Genomic DNA, 21,808 nt, shown 5'->3' with positions numbered 1-21,808 from the left:
AAATTTCTGCTAGATTTTCAGGAATAAAATACATTGGGTGCCAGAACACCTTTTTAGTAATCCTTTGCTTGTTTCATTTTTTGTAAATAACTTTTTAAAAAAGTTTTGTGTGTTCTTGTGAAAAAATTTAAACCATAAAGAGAGTACAAAGAAGAAAACATAAAATCTTCTGAAACTCCACATCCCAGAGATAACCACCATTAACATTTTTGGTGAACATCTTTCCAGACATTTCTTGATATACAGATCTATTTGGTAATTTACATAGAAGAACATGTAATGTTCTTACATCCAGCAAGGTAAGTATTGGCTTCCCATTTATTCCTACACAGAGTCTGTGGAGGTCTTTAATTCATCACTGAACAATATTGGGGCCATTATTAACATAAGTTTTTTTCTAAATAGGAAAGGAAATCTGTTCTCCATGAGGGTTCCCAAATTATGGCTGTCTTGACAAATTAATTTTGATAAATGATATAGTTCACTGAACTCTGCAAAATGCCAAGCTCTTCGTAAATAAATTTTATTTATAATCCTCATATCAACCTCATAACTTAGGTGTCAATAGCCCCACTTTTCAAACAGGAAGTCCAAGACTCAGACAGCCTATGTAACTGGCACAAGATCACCCAGCTAATAATCAACAACGACAGGGCACAGGCCAAGGTCTTTCAGTCTCCCAAGCCTACGTTCCTTTCATTGTCCCAGGTTCTGAGTTCTTACCTCCCACTTCCCAACACAACTCCCCCCACGGCAACGTGATGAGCCTCCAGGAGGACTCCTTCCATCTTTCAGTCTGAACCCCTGTGAGAAGTGGCTGAGGTAGGATGTGGGTTTTGCATTTCTGTCTATTCATGGAGTAATAAGTAGTTACAGGGGAAAGGGTGATACTAAAATTAAACCAAATCAAACCATCAACTCTCATGTATTAGTTTCCTCTCACCTCTCCATCACTTTGTCAAAGGAATGTGTCTGTCATCTTATTCTTCCCTGAAATTGTGTTCAGGTGAAAATTTCCTTTCAAGGCTGTCCTCAAGGGAGAGGAATTGGTGATTTATAAAAGAGAGAAAGAAACAAGAAGCAAAGAGAAGAGAAGAAATTGAGGAAAAACAAATCCAGATTATCTTGGGGGTCTCATTTTCCTCCATTTGGGAGCTTAGGAAGATCATCACTCAACAGAAAAATCATAGATGCTCTTAGCAGCTGAGCTGAGACAGGGACTTATATAACAAGGGCTCTCTGTAAATCAGGAACAGTTACATAAAACAGTTACCATTGTTCCAGAGTCAGTGGACTAGTGGTTCTCTTTCCTTAGCATAAAATATGTAGAATTTTGCTGTGGAGGGTCCCTGTCCTAGAGACCTGTCCATGGTGTGTTCAGGCAAGTTATGCCCATGGTGGACAAGGCTCTCTGTGGGATAATGAAAGCCGTTTCTGTGATATTCCTAACAAAAGTTGGAATAGCCTGAATCTAGTCACAAGGAAACATCAGAAATACCAAAATGGAGAGACAGTCTAGAAAATACTTGCCTGTACTCTTCAAGAATATCAGCATCATGAAACACAAAGAAAGACTCAGGAACCGTTCCAGATAGGAGACTAGAGAGACGATGGTGTAAAACAATGTATGATCAGAGATTTCCCTTTGCTGTAAAATATATTAGTAGGCAATTGGTGGAATCTGAATAAAATCTATAGAGTGGTAATAGTATTGTATCAGTGTTAAAATCTTGATTTTGATATTGTAAAGTGGATATATAGGAGGATGTTTTCGTTTGTAGAAAATACACACTAAAACACTTAAGGGGAAAAGATATCACGTCAGCAATTACTCTCAAATGAGAAAGCTGGAGAAGGATAAAGAAAATGTGATAAAACGTTAATATTTGAGAAATCTGAATGAAGGGGGTTCAGAAATTCTTGGTATTGTTTTTGTAACTTTTCTGTAAGTACAAATTTTTGTCAAAATAAAAAGTAAAAAAAAAAAAACAGTTGAACATAAGTAAATGATCTGAAGGATACCTATCTTGAAATCATTACGATTTAAGTCCCTCATGGTATAAATACTGTGATTCTACAATAACTATGTTTAGAAGAATAAACCATGGGATAATTCTTTAAGGCCTCTATTTGTTTGTAATATAGAGTAAATATTAAGCCATGAGTTCAAATTTACTTGAATAAATTTTAAAAGATGTGAGTTATCAAAATCATTTCTCACCTTTATTCTTTAGTTCTCCTGAAATATAAAATGTCAAACAAAAGTTTGACAAATTAAATAGATATTAAATACTTGATTTGTTAGCATATTGATTTCAGATCATCTGGATTTATAGTTAAGTGTATTTTCTGTCTACCTATGTTAAAAAACACTGGAAACTTCTTTATGTGAACAAATAACACAGTTTAATGATGCCTATTTAAAAAGAAGTCTATAAGAAAAGGTGTATAATGTAGTGTGGAGAAAAGAACATTTCACAGAGACTCAGGAAACATTCTAGATAACTAGTTAAGTAATTTTATGACTTTGGACAAGTCATCTGACCTGAAAAATATACAGATTGGAATGTTATAATAGCAAAACAGGGCTCCCACTATGAGTTGGACAATTTATTTAAGCTTAAATAATCTCTAAGTTCCCTTTAAGTGTCAACATTCTAACACTTGGAATATAGTGCATTTATTTTAAATGTTTGTGGAAATGTATCCTTGTGGCTGAACAACTTTTGGCCATAGCTAGGATGTATTGTTGCTACTGCTTGGGTAGGAACTCTACTGTGAAATGGGAAATGAATAGAGGAATTGACTCTATATCCCAACACAGAGATGGATGGCCTGAGGGCTCACCCACTGGCTTTGGAAAAATGTTATCTTCCTCTTTCAGAAGGCCTACTTCCAGACGGCCTTCCCAAACTGACCACCCAAGCACCAGTTGCAATCCTCTCCTCCTCTGTCCCAGCAGCCACCCTGGAGACCCATTCTGCAGAGCTGTCTAATATCTCTGCATTAGACATTCAGTGCTCTGCACCTGCAGTGGCAGCTGGGTCCTGGAGGTTCCTGAAGGCAAGTGTCCAGTCTCTAGGCCCATGGTGATCTGCACACATTGGATGCTCACTCGGTACAGGAAGTACTGTAGGCTGACTATTTCAGGAACATAAACCAAACCACCATGACTAAATCAACACAGCATTTCCGGAAACAGAAGCTGAGGGAAAGAGAATGTCTGTAACCTTGCAAAAAGCTCCACCTTTCACTTAAATCTAGGGGGAAAACCTAGGTTGAAGAAGAAGAAATCTGACTCTCACCCTCATTTCAAGCCACATTCCATCAAGCCTGTCAAGTGGAGGTTTCAGGCGTAGCTCCATCCAGGGCTGGGCTTGGGACCCTCCTGGTTAGAGATCTTGCCTTCCACTTTCAGGTGTTGGGGTTCTAGAACCAAGTAGGAGAAATTTCCTACTTCCTGTGGTCCTGCAACCATGGTTTGTTATAGTCCAATCTCATTTTCTTACTCTCATTTCTAGCATGCCTGGGTGTTCACATTTCTTTGAGTTTGCATATACTGTGTCTTGTCTGAAATGCCATTACCCCCAGTCTCCATAGCAAACTCATCCTTCCCTGAAAATGAACCCAAGCAGTCACCTCTCCCAGGGAGTCTTTGGCACACTCCTGAACTCCTACATTTTGTGCACACACTTGCTCCATTATAGAAAAGTTCACATTGTGCCATATTTTTGTATTGCTGTGTCTGTCCTTCATGTTACTCTACAAATGCTTTGAAATTGATAACCACATCAGTTATCCTTGGGTCTCCAGTGTTTAGCATATGCCTAGCTGCTGGCATGTTGCAAAGTAGGAGTGAGGAAGTTTAAACAAACCTCAGGTCCTAGTCTGAAGCCCTCTGCACGGTCAGAAGCAACCTGAGGACATAAGAAACTAAAGACCAACAGAGTTTGAGGTTTCCAGCGTGTGTCTCTTGTCAATTACCAAATGCAAGGTCACTTAGATAGTAGTAGATGTAAAAGGCTGGGCTTTGAATCATTCCTTGCTGGTATAAAGGTGTCCAATCCTTTCATTTAAAGGTTAAATACTCTAACTGGCCTACACAGGAAACATCACAGGAAATCATGTTTCAGTTCAACCTCTGCTCTAATTCAACCACAATTTCAAAATAGTGCAGATTCTGGTAGAGATTGAGAAAGCAAAACTTCTTTGTTTAGCCAGCAGCTAAGATTCTGCTTTTGTTCAGTTCTCTTCCAAAGCCCTTGCATACATATCTGATATTTCTTATCTCCCAAGGGAGTTCCTTAAGGGCAAGATTGTTTTTTGGACAAATATCTTCCTTCTACTTTGCCCCTTCCTCCCAGGCACAGTGCCTGGCCCTAGGAGGTACTTAACATCTGATTATTTTTTAAATTCAAAGTGCAATAGTCCCTGAGGTGCTTTGGGAATCTACAGCCCTTTTCCCCATTCCCATGCCTCATTGTTAGGTGGGTGAGTGTGGTTCTAGGGGACTTTCCTCTCCATTCCCAGTAAGATCCTTGCAAATATTGGAAGGAGAAAGCTTTCATCTAGAGTTCCCTGTGGTAACCTTACCCCCAGTGACTATAGTGGTTACAGAAAGCCAGGACCAAAGCTTAGCTATCACTTTCTGAGTCCGTAAGACCTCAGTTATTAGTTATGGGGCCTGAATTAGAAATCATTGCAATATCAAGTTTGTTTTGCAAGTCATGCAAAGTTGGTGCACGTCATATTATATTTATCAATATTCTTGTTTTGAATACTAAGGATACTTTTATTTGGGGGAAACCTGAGGATCACAGTGGTCTTCCTGCCCTTTAAAAACAACAAATCTAAGCATCTCTTAGTGGTGTCTAGCTTTTACTTCTCGAAATACAGGTTCTGAGCATGTCCTGTGTCCTTGACTCTGAGTTGGGTATTGTGATTTATATCAGTCCTTCTGTTTAGTGTCTCTGAGGAATCACAGTGGGAGTCACTAACTTTACTTTTGAAAATTTCTCAGATGAAGAAGATCTGCATCTCCCAGCTACCTTTTAAAATAACTATGACTGTTGGTTCTCTGCTCACTTTAAAATCACAAGACAAATCTTCTGAAGATCAGCACATGTAGGAAATCTCCCCAGCTTCATCTTGTACAGATGGCTCTGGTCAACAGAAATGACCAGACCCAAATTCAAGTTCTGAAGCAATTTAAGCACATAAATGCCCTGACCCAAAGTGATATCAGATAATGGGAATCCAGTTAATTGAAACTCCTTCCAGCCTGATTGCCTTTTGAGGGTCACTAGAATCTTGTTCATAATTTTACTACCTGCAGTAAATATTTGCAAAAGTTTCAGGAAATTGTAGTTACTAGAGAGGTATATAGAGACTTCTGAGAAGATACTCTAGCCCACATAATATGGTTCAGGTCTCTGCTCTCAAACAAGGTTAAAATATCACCAATCTTACCTTTTGCAGGCTCTTTTCCTCAGTCCTTTAGGCAGAATTGGTGATTATCAATGAGGCGCCGAGACAAGGCTGGTAACACGGAAGTTGGGGCTATTTGTGTAAAAGGAGAAGTGAAGGGGGAATAAATGTGATCACACTGTGATGACAGGAAGCCCAGATGAGGAGACAGAGGAAGTGGGGCTGGGCCCGCCCTCTTTAGCCTCAAAGATACAATCCTTCCCCTGAGGCTTTTTAGAAGCTTACTCCACAACCCACCCAAATGTCTAAACCAGTTTCTCTGCAACTCAGGAAAATCTCAACGACCAAGTTGGTTCAGGTAGAAATCTGTGAGAACTGGTGGGTTCTGGGGAGATTTTGACATTATTTTTTGTCTAGAAAAGGGCAGTGCTTCTCAATCAAGGTGACATCTCAGAATTACCTGTGGATCTGTTCAAGGATAAGTAGGCCTGACCCCACCATACTTCTCCAGTCCCATTCAGGTAGACAGACTGGAGTGGAACCCAAGAATCAATATTTTAAGAAGTTTTCTAGGACTGACACTTAGGAATGTCTCTTAAGCCATTCCACCTTCTCTCCACCCTCCCTCCAACTACCTTCCAGAAGATCTGTAGTCTCCAGTTTGATTGGGTCACTATTTTCAGATTTCCATGTCTCAAAAGCTGGACTGTCCTTATATAAGGGTACTTTCAGGAGCAAACTCCAAGGCACAATCCAGCGGGCACTAGTAGAAATGATTTGGTTAGTAGAGGGAGCTCCAGGTTTAGAGTCCTAACATCTGGGTTTCAGTCTAACCTTTATTTCTGTTAGCTGTGAGATACTGAGAAACTCTCAACCTCTCAGCTTCAGTTTATTAATAGTAACATCCAATAATAATTCTACTATCTTCCTTTGCCCTGAGACATTAAGATTCTGGAATAACTTCTGGCCAGGGTTGGCTCATGGGGAAAGCTGAGTTAAACAAAGAAGAAAATGTTCTTTATTGCAGACTGTGTTGTGTCAGTCCTTAATAGTCTCTTAACATTCCCTAAATATGTAACTTTTCCCAAACTTGTTAGATCATAGAACAATGTGTGTGTGTGTGTGTGTGTGTGTGTGTGTGTGTGTGTGTGTGTGTGGTATTTCTCAGGGAACAATTTTTCAGTGTAATTGTACTTCAGGAAATGCTGTTATAAACTTTCCTCTCTTCAGCTGGCATCACTCTGAGAAATCACTGCCCCTCACCCGAGGCTGCTGAAGTGGAGTAATTGAGGAAAGACTTCTTGATGAGTTTGATTACTATGTCTCTGTGTCAAAGATTCACATCTCTATGTGCAACCTGGTCTCTCACTTGAGCACCACACAGGAACCTCAAGTACAGTATCCAAAATTCAGCTTAGTAAACTCAGCTTCCTCCCAATCAGCCTGATTTCCACCCCCTCACCCCCATTACCATCTCAGGGAAAGATTGACTAAACTCTCAGTTGCCCAAGTCAGATTCAAAGCATCCTTTTAGGCTACTCTTTCTCCCACACTACCACATATTATTGCTAAAAAATGATTAAGAAGACAATTTTGGTGACAGGAGCAAATTTTATTTAACACTTCTTGAAGTAGACAGTCTCCATTCAGAGAACTGCAAAGTGGGGCAGAAAGCAGGAAGCTTTTATAGAATAGAAAATAAAGAGCAAAGAAGAGAAAAAGAGAAAAATATCTGGTTGACTGGGGCCACATAGTCAAACTTGCTTGGGGTGAGAAGGAACAAGGAAATAAGTATAGAGCCTAGAGTTGATGTGTTGACCAGTCAAGCAAAGCATTTACAAGGACACAAAAGTTATAAAAAATTTCAGTTTGCTGACATGGCACCTGGGGCAGGAGCATCTCCATCTTGGGCCTAAAGAGTTATGTCAATGTTATCAACCAAAAAGTGTTTTAAATTATACTTTGCCTAAATGTTTTTCAAATCAGGCTACTTCTTATCACTCCAGGGCCATTACACTAATCCTTATCTCTCTCCTGGGTCACTGGATACCAGCCTCCTTCAAGATCAGCTTGGATGTTTTCTGCCTCAGTCCTGAACAGCGCTTTTAAAAATGCATATTTAATCATGTCACTCCCCACTTTAAAACTCTTCAATGGGACAGACTCTGGGAGGGCTCACACCAAGGAGTACATCCCAGAACTTCTGCTGCCAGTGTCCTTGTCCCACAGTGAAACAGAGCCACTCCCGGCCTCTGCAGGAGACCCTCCAACACTAGCAGCCATTTCAGGGGAAATGTAAGCAATCTGTCCTGTTCCTCTGATCTTAGCCTGGAGTTCTGGTGTCTGCAAGCACTTTTCATCTCTTAGAAAGCTGCCCCTCCAAGAGCAGAGGCAGCAAGAGGATGTGTGTGCATGGGTCCGCATGGGGAAGCAGTAGGGACAGAGCCTGGAACCACCTCCTGGTTCTCCCTCCAGAGAAACAAGGAAAACAAGAACTAGCAAGAGCTTGACAAACGCCTGGCTTTGAATTGGAGACAATTCACCTGCCTATTGCTTCATTCCTGGATTTCACTGCAACTAAGTAAGGAAAAAAAAATACCTGAAAGAAAGAAAGCAAAGAAAAATATACCCAAGAAATCCTAAAGAACACCGTGTGGATGAAAGGCTCTTGGTGCTCCAGCCAGAAGTCAGTGCTGTGCCTCTGAGGTGGGAGAGCCAACTTCAGGACATCAGTCCACAAGAAACCTCCCAACTCCACTTAATATCAAATGGCTAAAATCTCCCAGAGATCTCCATCTCAATGCCAAGACCCAGCTTCACTCAATGACCAGCAAGCTACAGTGCTGGACACCTTATGCCAAACAACTAGCAAGACAGGAACACAGCCCCATCCATTAGCAGAGAGGCTGCCTAAAATCATAATAAGGCTACAGACACCCGAAAACACACCACCAGACGTGGACTGGCCCACCAGAAGGACAATATCCAGCCTCATCCACGAGAACACAGGCACTAGTCCCCTCCACCAGGAAACCTACACAACCAACTGAACCAACCTTAGCCAATTGGGACAGACACTAAAAACAAAGGGAACTAAGAAACTGCAACCTGAAAAAAGGAGACCCCAAACACAGTAAGTTAAGCAAAATGAAAAGACAGAAAAACACACAGCTGATGAAGGAGTAAGTTAAAAACCCACCAGACCTAACAAATGAAGAGAAAATAGGCAGTCTACCTGAAAAATAATTCAGAATAATGATAGTGAAGATGATCCAAAATATTGGAAATAGAATAGAGAAAATGCAAGAAACATTTAGCAAGGGCCTAGAAGAAATAAAGAAGAAACAAACAATGATGAACAACACAATAAATGAAATTAAAAATACTCTAGAAGGGATCAATAGGAGAATAACTGAGGCAGAAGAACGGATAAGTGACCTGGAAGATAAAATAGTGGAAATAACTACTGCAGAGCAGAATAAAGAGAAAAGAATGAAAAGAACTGAGGACAGTCTCAGAGACTTCTGGGACAACATTAAACACACCAACATTCGAATTATAGTGGTCCCAGAAAAGAAGAGAAAAAGAAAGGGACTGAGAAAATATTTGAAGAGATTATAGTTGAAAACTTCCCTAATATAGGAAAGGAAATAGTTAATCAAGTCCAGGAAGCACAGAGAGTCCCATACAGGATAAATCTGAGGAGAAACATGCCAAGACACATATTAATCAAACTATCAAAAATTAAATACAAAGAAAGCACATTAAAAGCAGCAAGGGAAAAACAACAAATAACACAGAAGGGAACCCCCATAAGGTTAACAGATGACCTTTCAGCAGAAACTCTGCATGCCAGAAGGGATTGGCAGGACATATTTAAAGTGATGAAGGAGAAAAACCTGCAACCAAGATTATTCTACACAGCAAGGATCTCATTCAGATCTGATGGAGAAATTAAAACCTTTACAGTCAAGCAAAAGCTGAGAGAGTTCAGCACCACCAAACCAGCTTTACAACAAATGCTAAAGGAACTTCACTAGGCAAGAAACACAAGAGAAGGAAAAGACCTTCAATAACAAACCCAAAACAATTAAGTAAATGGGAATAGGAACATACATATCGATAATTACCTTAAATGTAAATGGATTAAATGCTCCCACCAAAAAACACAGACTGGCTGCATGGATACAAAAACAAGACCCACATATAGGCTGTCTACAAGAGACCCACTTCAGACCTAGGGACACATACAGACTGAAAGTGAGGGGATGGAAAAAGATATTCCATGCAAATGGAAATCAAAAGAAAGCTGGAGTAGCAATTCTCATATCAGACAAAATAGACTTTAAAATAAAGACTATTACAAGAGACAAAGAAGGACACTACATAATGACCAAGAGATCGATCCAAGAAGAAGATATAACAATTGTAAATATTTATGCACCCAACATAGGACCACCTCAATACATAAGGCAAATACTAACAGCCATAAAAGGGGAAATCAACAGCAACATATTCATAGAAGGAGATTTTAGCACCCCACTTTCACCAATGGACAGATCATCCAAAATGAAAATAAATAAGGAAACACAAGCTTTAAATGATACATTAAACAAGATGGACTTAATTGATATTTATAGGGCATTCCATCCAAAAACAACAGAATACATATTTTTCTCAAGTGCTCTTGGAACACTCTCTAGGATAGATCATATCTTAGGTCACAAATCTAGCCTTGGTAAATTTAAGAAAATTGAAATCGTATCAAGTATCTGTCCGACAAAAACACTATGAGACTAGATATCAATTACAGGAAAAGATCTGTAAAAAATACAAAAACATGGAGGCTAAACAATACACTACTTAATAACGAAGTGACCACTGAAGAAATCAAAGTGGAAATTAAAAAATACCTAGAAACAAATGACAATGGAGACACGACGACCCAAAACCTATGGGATGCAGCAAAAGCAGTTCTAAGAGGGAAGTTTATAGCAATAGAAGCCCACCTTAAGAAACAGGAAACAGTTATGGGGCAGAAACTAACACACCATTGTAAAACAATTATACCCCAATAAAGATGTTAAAAAAAAAAAAGAAACAGGAAACATAAATAAACAACCTAATCTTGCACCTAAAACAATTAGGGAAAGAAGCACAAAAAACCCCCAAAGTTAGCAGAAGGAAAGAAATCATAAAAATCAGATCAGAAATAAATGAAAAAGAAATGAAGGAAATGATAGCAAAGATCAATGAAACTAAAAGCTGGTTCTTTGAAAAGATAAACAAAATAGATAAACCATTAGCAAGACTCATCAAGAAAAAAAGGGAGAGGCCTCAAATCAATAGAATTGAGCTATTTGTAATGAGGTGGATAGACCTAGAGTCTGTCATACAAAGTGAAGTAATTCAGAAAGAGAAAGACAAATACTGTATGCTAACACGTATATATGGAATTTAAGAAAAAAAATGTCATGAAGAACATAGGGGTAAGACAGGAATAAAGACACAGACTCACTAGAGAATGGACTTGTGGATATGGAGAGGGGGATGGGTAAGCTGTGACAAAGCGAGAGAGAGGCATGGACATATATACACTACCAAACGTAACGTAGATAGCTAGTGGGAAGAAACTGCATTTCACAGGGTGATCAGCTCGGTGCTTTGTGAGCCTGGAGGGGTGGGATAGGGAGTGTGGGAGGGAGGGAAATGCAAGAGGGAAGAGATATGGGAACATATGTATATGTGTAACTGATTCACTTTGTTATAAAGCAGAAACTAACACACCATTGTAAAGGAATTATACTCCAATAAAGATGTAAAAATAAATAAATACTTAAAAAAAAAAAAGGCTGCCCAAATACCCTCAGATGAGCACACTCAGGAGAAACAAGCTCCACCATTACACCATCATCAAGGTCACCCTGACCACTGAGTCAGCCATAAAGAAGATAGAAGATAACACACACTTGTGTTCATTGTGGATGTCAAGGTCAAGAAGCACCAGATCAAACAGGCTGTGAAGAAGCTCTGTGACACTGATGTGGCCAAGGTCAACGCTCTCATCAGGCCTAAAAGAAAGAAGAAGGCATAGGTTCCACTGGTTCCTGACTATGGTGCCTTGAATATTGCCAACAAAATTGGAATCATCTAAACTGAGTCCAGATAACTAATTCTAAATATATATTTTCACCCATATTTTAAAAATAAAGAATAAAAAACATAAAAACAAACAAACAGAAAAAGAATGCTCAACATCATTAATCATTAGAGAAAGGCAAATCAAAACTACAATGAGATATCACCTCACACTGGTCAGAATGGCCATCATCAAAAAATCTACAAACAATAAATGCTGGAGAGGGTGTGAAGAAAAGGGAACACTCTTGCACTGTTGGTGGGAATGTAAATTGATACAGCCAATATGGAGAACTGTATGGAGGTTCCTTAAAAAACTACAAATAGAACTACCATACGACCCAGCAATCTCACTACTGGGCATATACCCTGAGAAAACCATAATTCAAAAAGAGTCATGTACCAAAATGTTCATTGCAGCTCTATTTACAATAGCCAGGACATGGAAGCAACCTAAGTGTCCATCAACAGATGAATGGATAAAGAAGATGTGGCACATATATACAATGGAATATTATTCAGCCATAAAAAGAAATGAAATTGAGTTATTTGTAGTGAGGTGGATGGACCTGGAGTCTGTCCTACAGAGTGAAGTAAGTCAGAAGGAGAAAAACAAATACCATATGCTAACACATATGTATGGAATGTAAGAAAAAAAATGCTATGAAGAACCTAGGGGCAAGATGGGAATAAAGACACAGACCTACTAGAGCATGGACTTGAGGATATGGGGAGGGGGAAGGGTAAGCTGAGACAAAGTGAGAGAGTGGCATGGACATATATACACTACCAAATGTAGGGAGGATAGCTAGTGGGAAGCAGCCGCATGGCACAGGGAGATCAGCTCCGTGCTTTGTGACCACCTAGAGGGGTGGGATAGGGAGGGTGGGAGGGAGGGAGACGCAAGAGGGAAGAGATATGGGAACATATGTATATGTATAACTGATTCACTTCGTTGTAAAGCAGAAACTAACACACCATTGTAAAGCAATTATACTCCAATAAAGATGTTAAAAAAAAACCAAACAAACTCTTTAATGGCTTCCCATAGGTTTTAAGCAGGTCCTATTAACTCCTCACACTCAGCTGGCCAGTCCTTCCCCACACCCACCCCCACTGTACTGCCATACTGGTTATTGAATTCCTTTTAATTGCTTGAACAAATCACTCTAGTTCTCTCTCTTTCTCTCTCTCTCTCTCACTCTCCCTCCCTCCCTCCCCTCTTGTCTTTGGAATATTCTCTCACCTGTAGACTCAAAGCTCTGTAAACCTCTGTGTTGCTCTGTGTATGTTGAACAATTGTGTCTGGAACATAAGAGGTGCTCTATAAATGTTTGAATAACTTCAGGCCTGAAACTTAGGAGAACTGGAGATTTGGGAAGGGAGGAGAAAATAAGAGTAGAGAGATAAGTAGAGTGAACATCTGTGGAGAGAGAAGTGGTTATTAGAGAGAGGATTTTAGGAATATCAGGAAGAATACCTCAAGACAAGAGTTCCTCATAGCAGAAATGAATGATCATTTTGATGGAGAAAATTTATTTAATGTACTCCTCTCCTTCATCCCAATTGCTGATCCAAGTGCTTGACAACCAGAGGCAGCTGTGTCCTGGGAGTCAGGGAAGGGTAGAGAGCTCTATACCCACTCACACCCAAACCTACAAGATTTCATTGAGAACTTAATGTTGTTTCTGACCATTAGATATTTACAATCCATTTGGAGGAAGAAGAAAAAAAATGGAGAATAAGACAATGTCAGGGCAGCCCATGTTTTTGAATAATCCAGAAGAAAGCTCAAAAACTATGAGAAAAACTAAATTAGAAAAAGGATATAGCAGAAGGTCAGACCCATGGTTTGGTTTTCTCAGTGCATGTTATTGATCAAGTATGGTAGGTGATAACAGAATCTGGGTGTTTAGGAGACCTGAAGTTGGCCAGATAAGGAGTGGGAACACAAAATATTGATGCTGCGTTATCATGCAGTAGTACCTGCCAAAATGCCTCCTGAATGGACAAAACCTCACATAGACATGGAGAAATCACTGGGTTCCCATTTAAGCCTTCTTTTTTTTTTTTTTAAGATGAGTGAGTCTGTTTTTATTATTGGAAAATATTGAAATATGAGAAGAATACAGATAAAATTCCAAGCTGAGGGTAGAGAGCATTTTTTTTTAATTCCAGCTATAATAACCAACAATGATACTGCCTTGCTTTTAAGGCATAATCCAATGTGACATTGGGATTGGGAAACCTGCATCCAAAGCAGCCCCCTACTCGCATCATTGTCCCAGATACCATACTGCCAAAAAGTTTGGCACTTTTTTTTTTTGGCTGCGTTGAGTCTTCGTTGCTGCATGTGGGCTTTCTCTAGTTGTGGCGAGCGGGGGTTACTCTTCATTGTGGTGCACAGGCTTCTCATTGTGGTGGCTTCTCTTGTTGCAGAGCATGGGCTTTAGGCACGTGGGCTTCAGTAGTTGTGGCATGCAGGCTCAGTAGCTGTGGCTCGTGGGCTCTAGAGTGCAGGCTCAGTTACCCACGGGCTTAGTTGCCCCACGGCATATGGAATCTTCACAGACCAAGGCTCCAACCCGTGTCCCCTGTGTTGGCAGGCGGATTTTTAACCACTGTGCCACCAGGGAAGTGCCTGGCACTTTTTAACATAATGTCTATGATATATTATGCCTACCTGATTTAGGCCCTAGGAGTGATACGGGCTGTAGAAGTACAAATACAGTGCTGTACGCTGAAACTTATAGTGTTATAAACCAATGTTATCTCAATAAAAAATAAATTTAAAAAAATTAAAAAGTACTGTCTTAGTATGTTCAGTCTGCTCTAACAAAAATACCATAGATTGGGTAGCTTATAAACAACAGAAATTAATTTCTTGTAGTTCTGGAGACTGGGAAGTCTGAGATCAAGGTGCCAGCAGGTTTGGTGTCTGGTGAGAGCTTGCTTCCTGGTTGATAGAAGGTCGTTTTCTTGCTGTGTCCTCACAAGGCACAGAGGAGAGATGGAGAGCTCTGGGGTCTCTTTTATAAGGGCACTGATTCCATTCATGAGTGCTCCACCCTTATGACCTAATTATTTCCCAAAGGCCCCACCTACTAATACCATCACATTGAGGATTAGGTTTCAACATATGAATTTGGGGAACACTTTCAGTTTATAGCACATACCCAGAAGAGAAGAACTGAATTATGGAAGTCAGAGCTAGGAGTACACTGTAAAGGAAATAACAGAGGGTTGGAAATCAAAAGGCATTCAGAGAGATACTTTAAGGAAGTCATTTAATATCTTTGAGTCTTAGTTTCTTCATCTGTGCTGTGGGGATCGTTTCTACTTTATAGCCAAATGAGGACCAAATGAGAAACTATGTGAAAGAGCTTTATAAAATTTAAAGTATGATATGAATGTTACTTGTTATCCTCAGCATATTCCTTGGAAAACACTTAGCCAATCTTCCCAATTTTTCAGATTCAGAGCCTAAAACCTAAAGTGCTGAAGAGACTTGCCTCAGGTCAGCTAAGAAAGAACTAAGCAGATACCACAACCTTCTACTCTTTCAGTGGTTAGGGGTGTGGTCAGACCCCAGGAGCATGCACAAGGAGTGGACCCCTTGTGCTGAAGACTCTTGATTTCTGCCTGAAAGTTGTGACTCTCTCTTACTAAGGTCCCAAATTCTTTGAGCTTGAGCAGGTGTGGACCAGTGAGAAACCACCAAGATTGTATATGGGTTTTCTTGCCCTCCTGCCTGAGATCAGAGAGAGCAGGGTGGCAGGTCTCTGTGGAAACACAGCTACTCCCTATGATGGCAGGAGTGGCTATGACCTTTTCTTCTGACTCCATCTAGTTGGTTGTACATCTATATCCCTCTCATCTACCAGTAAAGGCCTGCACAGCCCTGGGACAAGAATCAGAAATTTACAGGTCATCGTGTAACCTTCCCTTCACTTCTCCTCAGAAGGAATCTAAGTCTGTGAGTGACAAAAGGTTTCTTTTGCAGACTAACCCACTTCTGAGCCTAAAGGCACAAATATGTCAGGGTGTGGTCATGCTACCTGGAGGTGTCCAGTGTCCCCCAAGGACAGGCATCCCTGATAAACCTGGGAAAGTCACTGACAAGTGTTGCTTCAACCTGGTAGAAGTCAGTTACAGAGATTCAGAGGCTTAAAAAATACAGTGCAGGTAATTGACATACAAAATTTCCTGCAGAAATCATCATCCTAGAAGCTGTGGTCTTCTCTAAATACTTTCTCTGTCTTGTCCTCTTAGTCAGGGTACACCAACTGTCCTTGACTTTATGGGACGTAAACTAATCCAAACATGACCTTCATGTTTTTGTATGTTTTTCCAGCAGGGAAAATAAGGGAAGCTATAATGGAAGGAAAGGTCTAATAAAAAAAAAAAAGTGTGTGTGTGTGTGTGTGTGTGTGTGTGTGTACACATATTTAGCAGCAAAAGTCTTTATTCAAATGAAGTTTTAAATGGAATAAATAAGATACATCAAAACAGAATTGCTTAGTGAGTGCAGGAATGGGGCTTAGAGACTGCTCAACCTCTTCCTCACCTTTGGTGGCTTCTCAAGCACCTTTGCCCAGCTCTAAGGTCAGAAAACCACTGGTTTGGGTGAGATGAGACTCCTGGGTTCTTTGGCAGTATTGGGGCTTATTTTCAGTTGTGGGAGCAGGGCTGTGGCTGCTCCATTCCTGCAGCCCTCACTAACTTGGAAGAGACTCCCCAGGCTTCATGTTTCATTGCCATGTCTCAGTGGAAATAGGAAGCCAGTTCTACCCGCAACATGTCCCCTTCCCCATTTGAGAGGTTGAGAGCTGTGGCTTCCTGCAGAAGGAGTAGTGGAGAAGTTTCTCCCAGTTGATGGCAATTGTGCTGGCCACAAACATTCTGAGGCTTTGTTACCTGAGTGGAGCTGCAGGCTTGTAGGAGATGGAATGTAAGACTTGGGGCTGGAGGGGGAGTTCCATGGCTCTGGCATGTGCTGTGATACACTACACTCTCTCCTAGCCAAGTATAACCAGTGATGCCGGCATATACAGAAATGTTCCTTATGTGTCCCTAGGCAAGGAGAAAACCTACTGAGTTGGTAGGTGGTGTGGTATAGGGGAGAGAGGACAGGACTCAGATATAGAATTTCTGGATTCTAGTCTGTGTTACCTGGGGAAAGTCCACTTAATCCCTTAGGAGATCACTTCTTGTGAAGAAGATGTTGTGTAATCCATACATTCTCTCTGGGCCTTAAACATTCTGAATATTTATTACTTTGTAATGTCAAAATGAAATTTGACTACATAATAGTTTTGGCTGGGATTTGGTACAGAAGGTGGAACCTAGAAGAAGAGTTACAAGAGCTACCATTTACTGAGCACTTGCTATGGGCCAGACAGGCAGTGCATGTTCTCACTTAGGGACAGTGTGAGATGGGCATGGCATGTCCTCCTTTACAGATGAGAAAGACTAAAATTGGTGAGTTTAGGTAACTTTCCCAAAGCACATTACAAGAAAGTGGCAGAGCTAAAATTAAAAACTTTCCCATGACACAAAAGCCTGCTCTCCTATCCAATTTCCTGCAGAGCTAGTCTGACATTAACCCTGGCTCCCAATGAGCCACCTGTGGATAAATGAAAGCTGACAAGTTTTACTTTTACTGGGAGTACCCTAAGATGATCACACAATATTTTCCTAGTTTACAAGAGGAGCAAGAAGAGGGCAATTCTCTCTTCATAAAGCAAGGTCTGAGAATGTTTTCAGATACCCAGCATAGTCTCATATGTGCTGTTTCCAATCCAAGGTTCTGAGTAACACCCACGCATGGTGAACATAATCTCTTTGCTTAACTCAAAAAAAGAATGTTTCAGAAGAAAGTTTAGGCAAGAGATAATCCTAACCTCAGCACTAGGGGCGCATAATTTGTAGGAGCCAGAAAAGAAGTCAGGCAGCATCTGAATGTGCAATGTTGACCTCAGCTTTTCTACTCAGAAGTCAACTCAGCTCTTTAGAGTTGCAAAGAGCAAAAAACACATGCCCACCACACCCTATGCTCTAACTTACTAAGAACATGTGCCAGTAGGAGAGGGAGCAAGTGCAGGCAAGAGCCTGGTAGAGGGCCTGGCAGGAAGAGGTGGAACTCAATAAATACAATGTCCCAGCTTCCAACTGAGCCTGCTACCATAATAGCAGGGGAGATAGAGAATCATAGATTCATCATGGGTCCTCTGCCTAGCCCTCATTTCCCCAAATCTTTGTTTCCCACTTCTAAGTCTTGAGTGCAAGACTGGCAACCACTGATCTTTTTACTGTCTCCAAAGTTTTGCCTTTTCCAGAACATCATATAATTGGGATAAAACACTATATATCATTTTCAGATTGACTTCTTCCACTTAGTAATATGCATGTAAGTTTCCTCCATGTATTTTTATGGCTTGATAGCTCATTTCTTTTTAGTGCTGAATAACATCCCATTGTCTATGTAGCACATTTTATTTTTCCATTCATCAGCCGAAGGACATCTTTGTTGCTTCCAAGTTTTGGCAATTATAAATACAATTGCTACAAATAGGTGCAGTTTTTTGTGTGAACATACGTTCTCAACTCATTTGGGTAAATACTAAGTGGTGTGATTGCTCAAACATATGGTAAAAGTATGTTCAATTTTGTAAGAAATGCCCAAAATGTCTTCCAAAGCATTTGTACTGTTTTGCATTCCCACTAGCAATGAATGAGTTTCTGTTGCTCCATATCCTCACCAGCATTTGGTGTTGTCAGTATTCTGGACTTTGGCCATTCTAATAGGTGTGTAGTAGTCATCTTATTATTTTTAATTTTGAATCACAAGTGTAATTTTATATGTGTAGTTTTACACTAGTTATTTGATTAACGTTTGTCTTCCCCCATGACTGTGAATTTAGTGAGAGCAGGGACTTCCTCTGTTTTTGTTTATTTTGCACTTATATTTTGTACAATGCCTTGAACATAGTAGACCCTCAATGAGTATTTGAACAAATGAGTGGCCAGCATTACCAGTTCATTTTGGAGATGAGCTTCTACACAAGCATCCTGGAGCAGAATGGAGCAGAATCTGACCTGCTTAGACCATTCCTGGAACACCAGTTCACTGTCAGAATTCAGCAGTGTCCACAGCCATACTCATAGGCATCTGGTCATCAGTCTTTGGTAGCTAATAGTTTAGGTAATTGCCTTTTATGTTAACTCTAAATTACTCAATCCAGTTTATGAACCATTGAACAAATATAGTTCTTTTCCTTTTTGCATCATCTAAGGAAACCTGGCTTCTTACTCAAACACTTCTTCAGGGCTTCATGGATATCTCTGTTTCTCAGGCTATAGATGATGGGGTTGAACATGGGTGCTAGGATGGTATAAAGTAGAGAAAATCCTTTGTGCAAGAGTTGGGAAGAGTTGGCTGAGGGCATGAGGTATGTGGCAATCAGTGTCCCATAGAACACCATGATCATGGTGAGGTGAGAGAAGCAGGTGGATAAGGTCTTTTGCCAGCCTGTGCCAGATGGAATTCTTAGGACAGCAGCAAGAATGAAGGAGTAGGAGGTTGTGATGAGAGGAAATGGGATCAGAGTCACTGCAGAAGAGGTGGCATAGGCAATGGTCTCGGTCAGTGAAGTGTCCATGCAGGAGAGATGGACCAGAGGTGTGAAGTCACAAAAGAAGTGATCAATTTCATTGGGTTCACAGAAGGTTAGTCTAGACAGTAGGACCATCGTGATTGCTGTGAGAAAGAAGCAGCAGAGAAATGTGGCCATTTCTTTTGCCACATCCTGCAGTGTGTGAGCATGTAATTGTGTGAGTAGTTAAGCTCGTCCTGCTATCACTTATCATACAAAAGCCTTCAATACATTAATCCCATTTTAAAATTGACCCAGTGTCCTAGGTACCATTTTGTGGAGATCTGGTTCCAGCTTTTCAAAGGGGCTCACAGAACTAACCTGGAATCTGTACTGACCAAAATTCCTGGTGCCCAGAAGATGTCCAGCAACTGGCCATTCAGACTGAGCTCATTCAGTGGAGCATGGAGAAGGCACAAAGAGAGAACTTCTCTCAATCCCCTGAAAAGTGCAAATAACAACCTGAGATCTCAGAGAGAAGGCTTCGGTCTGACAGAATACAACCAAACTCCAGAATGTTACTGCTTGTTTCTGCTAATGATGATGTTAGGACTTGATCCCAGGTACTGTCCTAAGTGCTGAAAATATGTAACCCACTTAATCATCACAACAACCCTATGTAGTGAGTACTCTTATTATCTTTACTTTCCAGATGGAGTCACAGAGAAGCTAAATAACTTAACCATGGTCATCAGCTAGAAAGTGGAAGGGGTGAGATTCAGACTTGCTCTGGATCTCTCACTCCTAACCATGAACACTGCCTCTCATGGGGCTTGGGTACATGGCTAGTTTGCATTATCTCACAGAGGTGGGAAGGAGAAGGGTTCCACAAGGAAGCCACTCATCCAAGTTTTAACTTCAGGGAAGGTGAGACTTGCTTTGTCAGTTGGTGAGGGAACAATTCCATAAAGGGTTACAAACTCTGACAACCTTCTCTACCTGTCTCCTGTACTTGTTTTCACACTACTACTTTTATGTCCTTTCTTTATTACCTTAAAAATAAATCTAACATTTTTTGGATATGTGCATAGGAAATTACTACTTTCCCTCTACCAGGCAATTATAGAGCTGTTGCACTACCTTGATGCAGTACAGGAAGGCATGATAGAGAATAGAAAGCAGGTGAAAGGTATGAGATAACTGACTAGAAAGGCAGTGGAGCCTGGTTAAGAGCACAGCCTATAAAATTAAACTGGCCTAGATTCAAATTCCTGCTCAACCACGAATATATGTGAGCGAAACCATTTTATAACCTTTAAGGGAAGAGCAACTCTGCTGCCTCTAGGTCTGAGAAGATGAATATTTTAAGGGCAGCAGAGAGGTTGATGATACTAATCCCCCACCTCTGACCCTAATATACAACTACTATCTCTCCCTCTATCTCCCTCGCAGAAGCGAGGAAATCAAAAAAGGATATTATTAAAAAAGATAGAGATGTGGACTCTGCTAACACGCTCCTGTGTTAACTCTGCTCATGCACACTGCTGGACTCTAGAGCCACAACCCCAAATCACATGATATGTCTGTGCTTCATGTCTGCACAGAGCTGGGTCCAGAGTAAGGGCTCAATAAATTGTAGCACATTCCACCCCTCCTCTCTTCTTCATCTCTTTCTCTTCCACTCCTTCCTTCCTCCCAAGTATGCCAGCCCATTTAATGCTATCTATAGGTAGATGAGCTCTTATGCTAAAAGAAAAGCATCTGCTTCCCTTCATTGGAGATATTGAGAGGACAAATTATAAAGACAAAGAGACTAAAGCACTGGAGAGTTACTTGGATTTGATGATTTTTAACATCCCTTCCAAACTTGAATGTTTTTCCTAATTGGGACACATTCCATTCCCTCAGGACACACACATAAAGCAAGCTTGTGGGAAAGAGAAGAGACTTATCACAAAGCAAAGTAAAAACACAAATACTCAGTAAATAATCAGAGGTTTTATATCTTCCACTAACAAAAATCAAGGAAAGACATGAAATGACTCAGGTGCTATCTGAAAAGGAGCCATTCTCTTAACTGAATTCAGTGGTTAACGAATTAACCAATCAAGTCAGCCAACATTTGGCTTATTGATAAGGGCTGTTGTCTCTTGCCAGCTGCTGGTTAATTCAGCTGAACAGTTGGTCTACCAGACAGACAAATAATTTGATTTTCTCACTAAACTGATAACTGATTTAGTATGCCAGGGAATTGTATCTCTCTGACCTCATCTAGTAAAGGACAGATTTAAAATAGGGAAAACTGAAGCATACACCAGCAGAATAGATAAGTTCTACTTGTCAGTGCCTCAGAGGGGTCCACATCAAATTTGGGGAGTCAGGCCACAGAGACAATGCATGTAAATCTCCCCTTGATTCATAGAACTGGGCTAGACAGCTGGAATCCTGCTTTTATCCAGAAATACACCTCCCTGTGCAATTGACAAAAACAAAGTTGGAGCTGTCTTTCCACATGAACCTTAGGAGGCCAGTTGACTTTTGGCCCCATCTTTCAACCTCCTTCCTCTGTGTAAACTTAGGTCCCTCTGTGGGCAAAGCCATAACCTCCTCTGATATTGGTGCTCATGGGCATTTCCCAAGTGACATTT

At 40.6% G+C, this 21,808-nt stretch overlaps 2 protein-coding genes across 2 annotated transcripts in view; both read right to left on the bottom strand.

Annotated features, from left to right (window-relative positions):
• The window catches only part of CD53 (CD53 molecule), a 31,378-nt gene extending 25,801 nt beyond the window's left edge, over nt 1-5,577 (bottom strand). The window contains exon 1 of the mRNA XM_067727218.1: nt 5,470-5,577. The gene's annotated coding sequence lies outside the window, so the exon portion shown is untranslated. The remainder of the gene's footprint in view (nt 1-5,469) is intronic.
• Nucleotides 5,578-18,851: 13,274 nt separating this feature from the next.
• On the bottom strand, nt 18,852-19,358 carry LOC137209041 (olfactory receptor 11A1-like). The gene has a single exon (XM_067710135.1). It carries the CDS (start codon nt 19,356-19,358, stop codon nt 18,852-18,854), a length of 507 nt encoding a protein of 168 aa, XP_067566236.1.
• Nucleotides 19,359-21,808: the final 2,450 nt, after the last annotated feature.

Source organism: Pseudorca crassidens, chromosome 2, assembly GCF_039906515.1.
Source record: "Pseudorca crassidens isolate mPseCra1 chromosome 2, mPseCra1.hap1, whole genome shotgun sequence".
NCBI lineage: Eukaryota > Metazoa > Chordata > Mammalia > Artiodactyla > Delphinidae > Pseudorca > Pseudorca crassidens.
The sequence above is the reverse complement of the archived record's forward strand: the minus strand, read 5'-3'. Positions and strand labels throughout refer to the sequence as shown.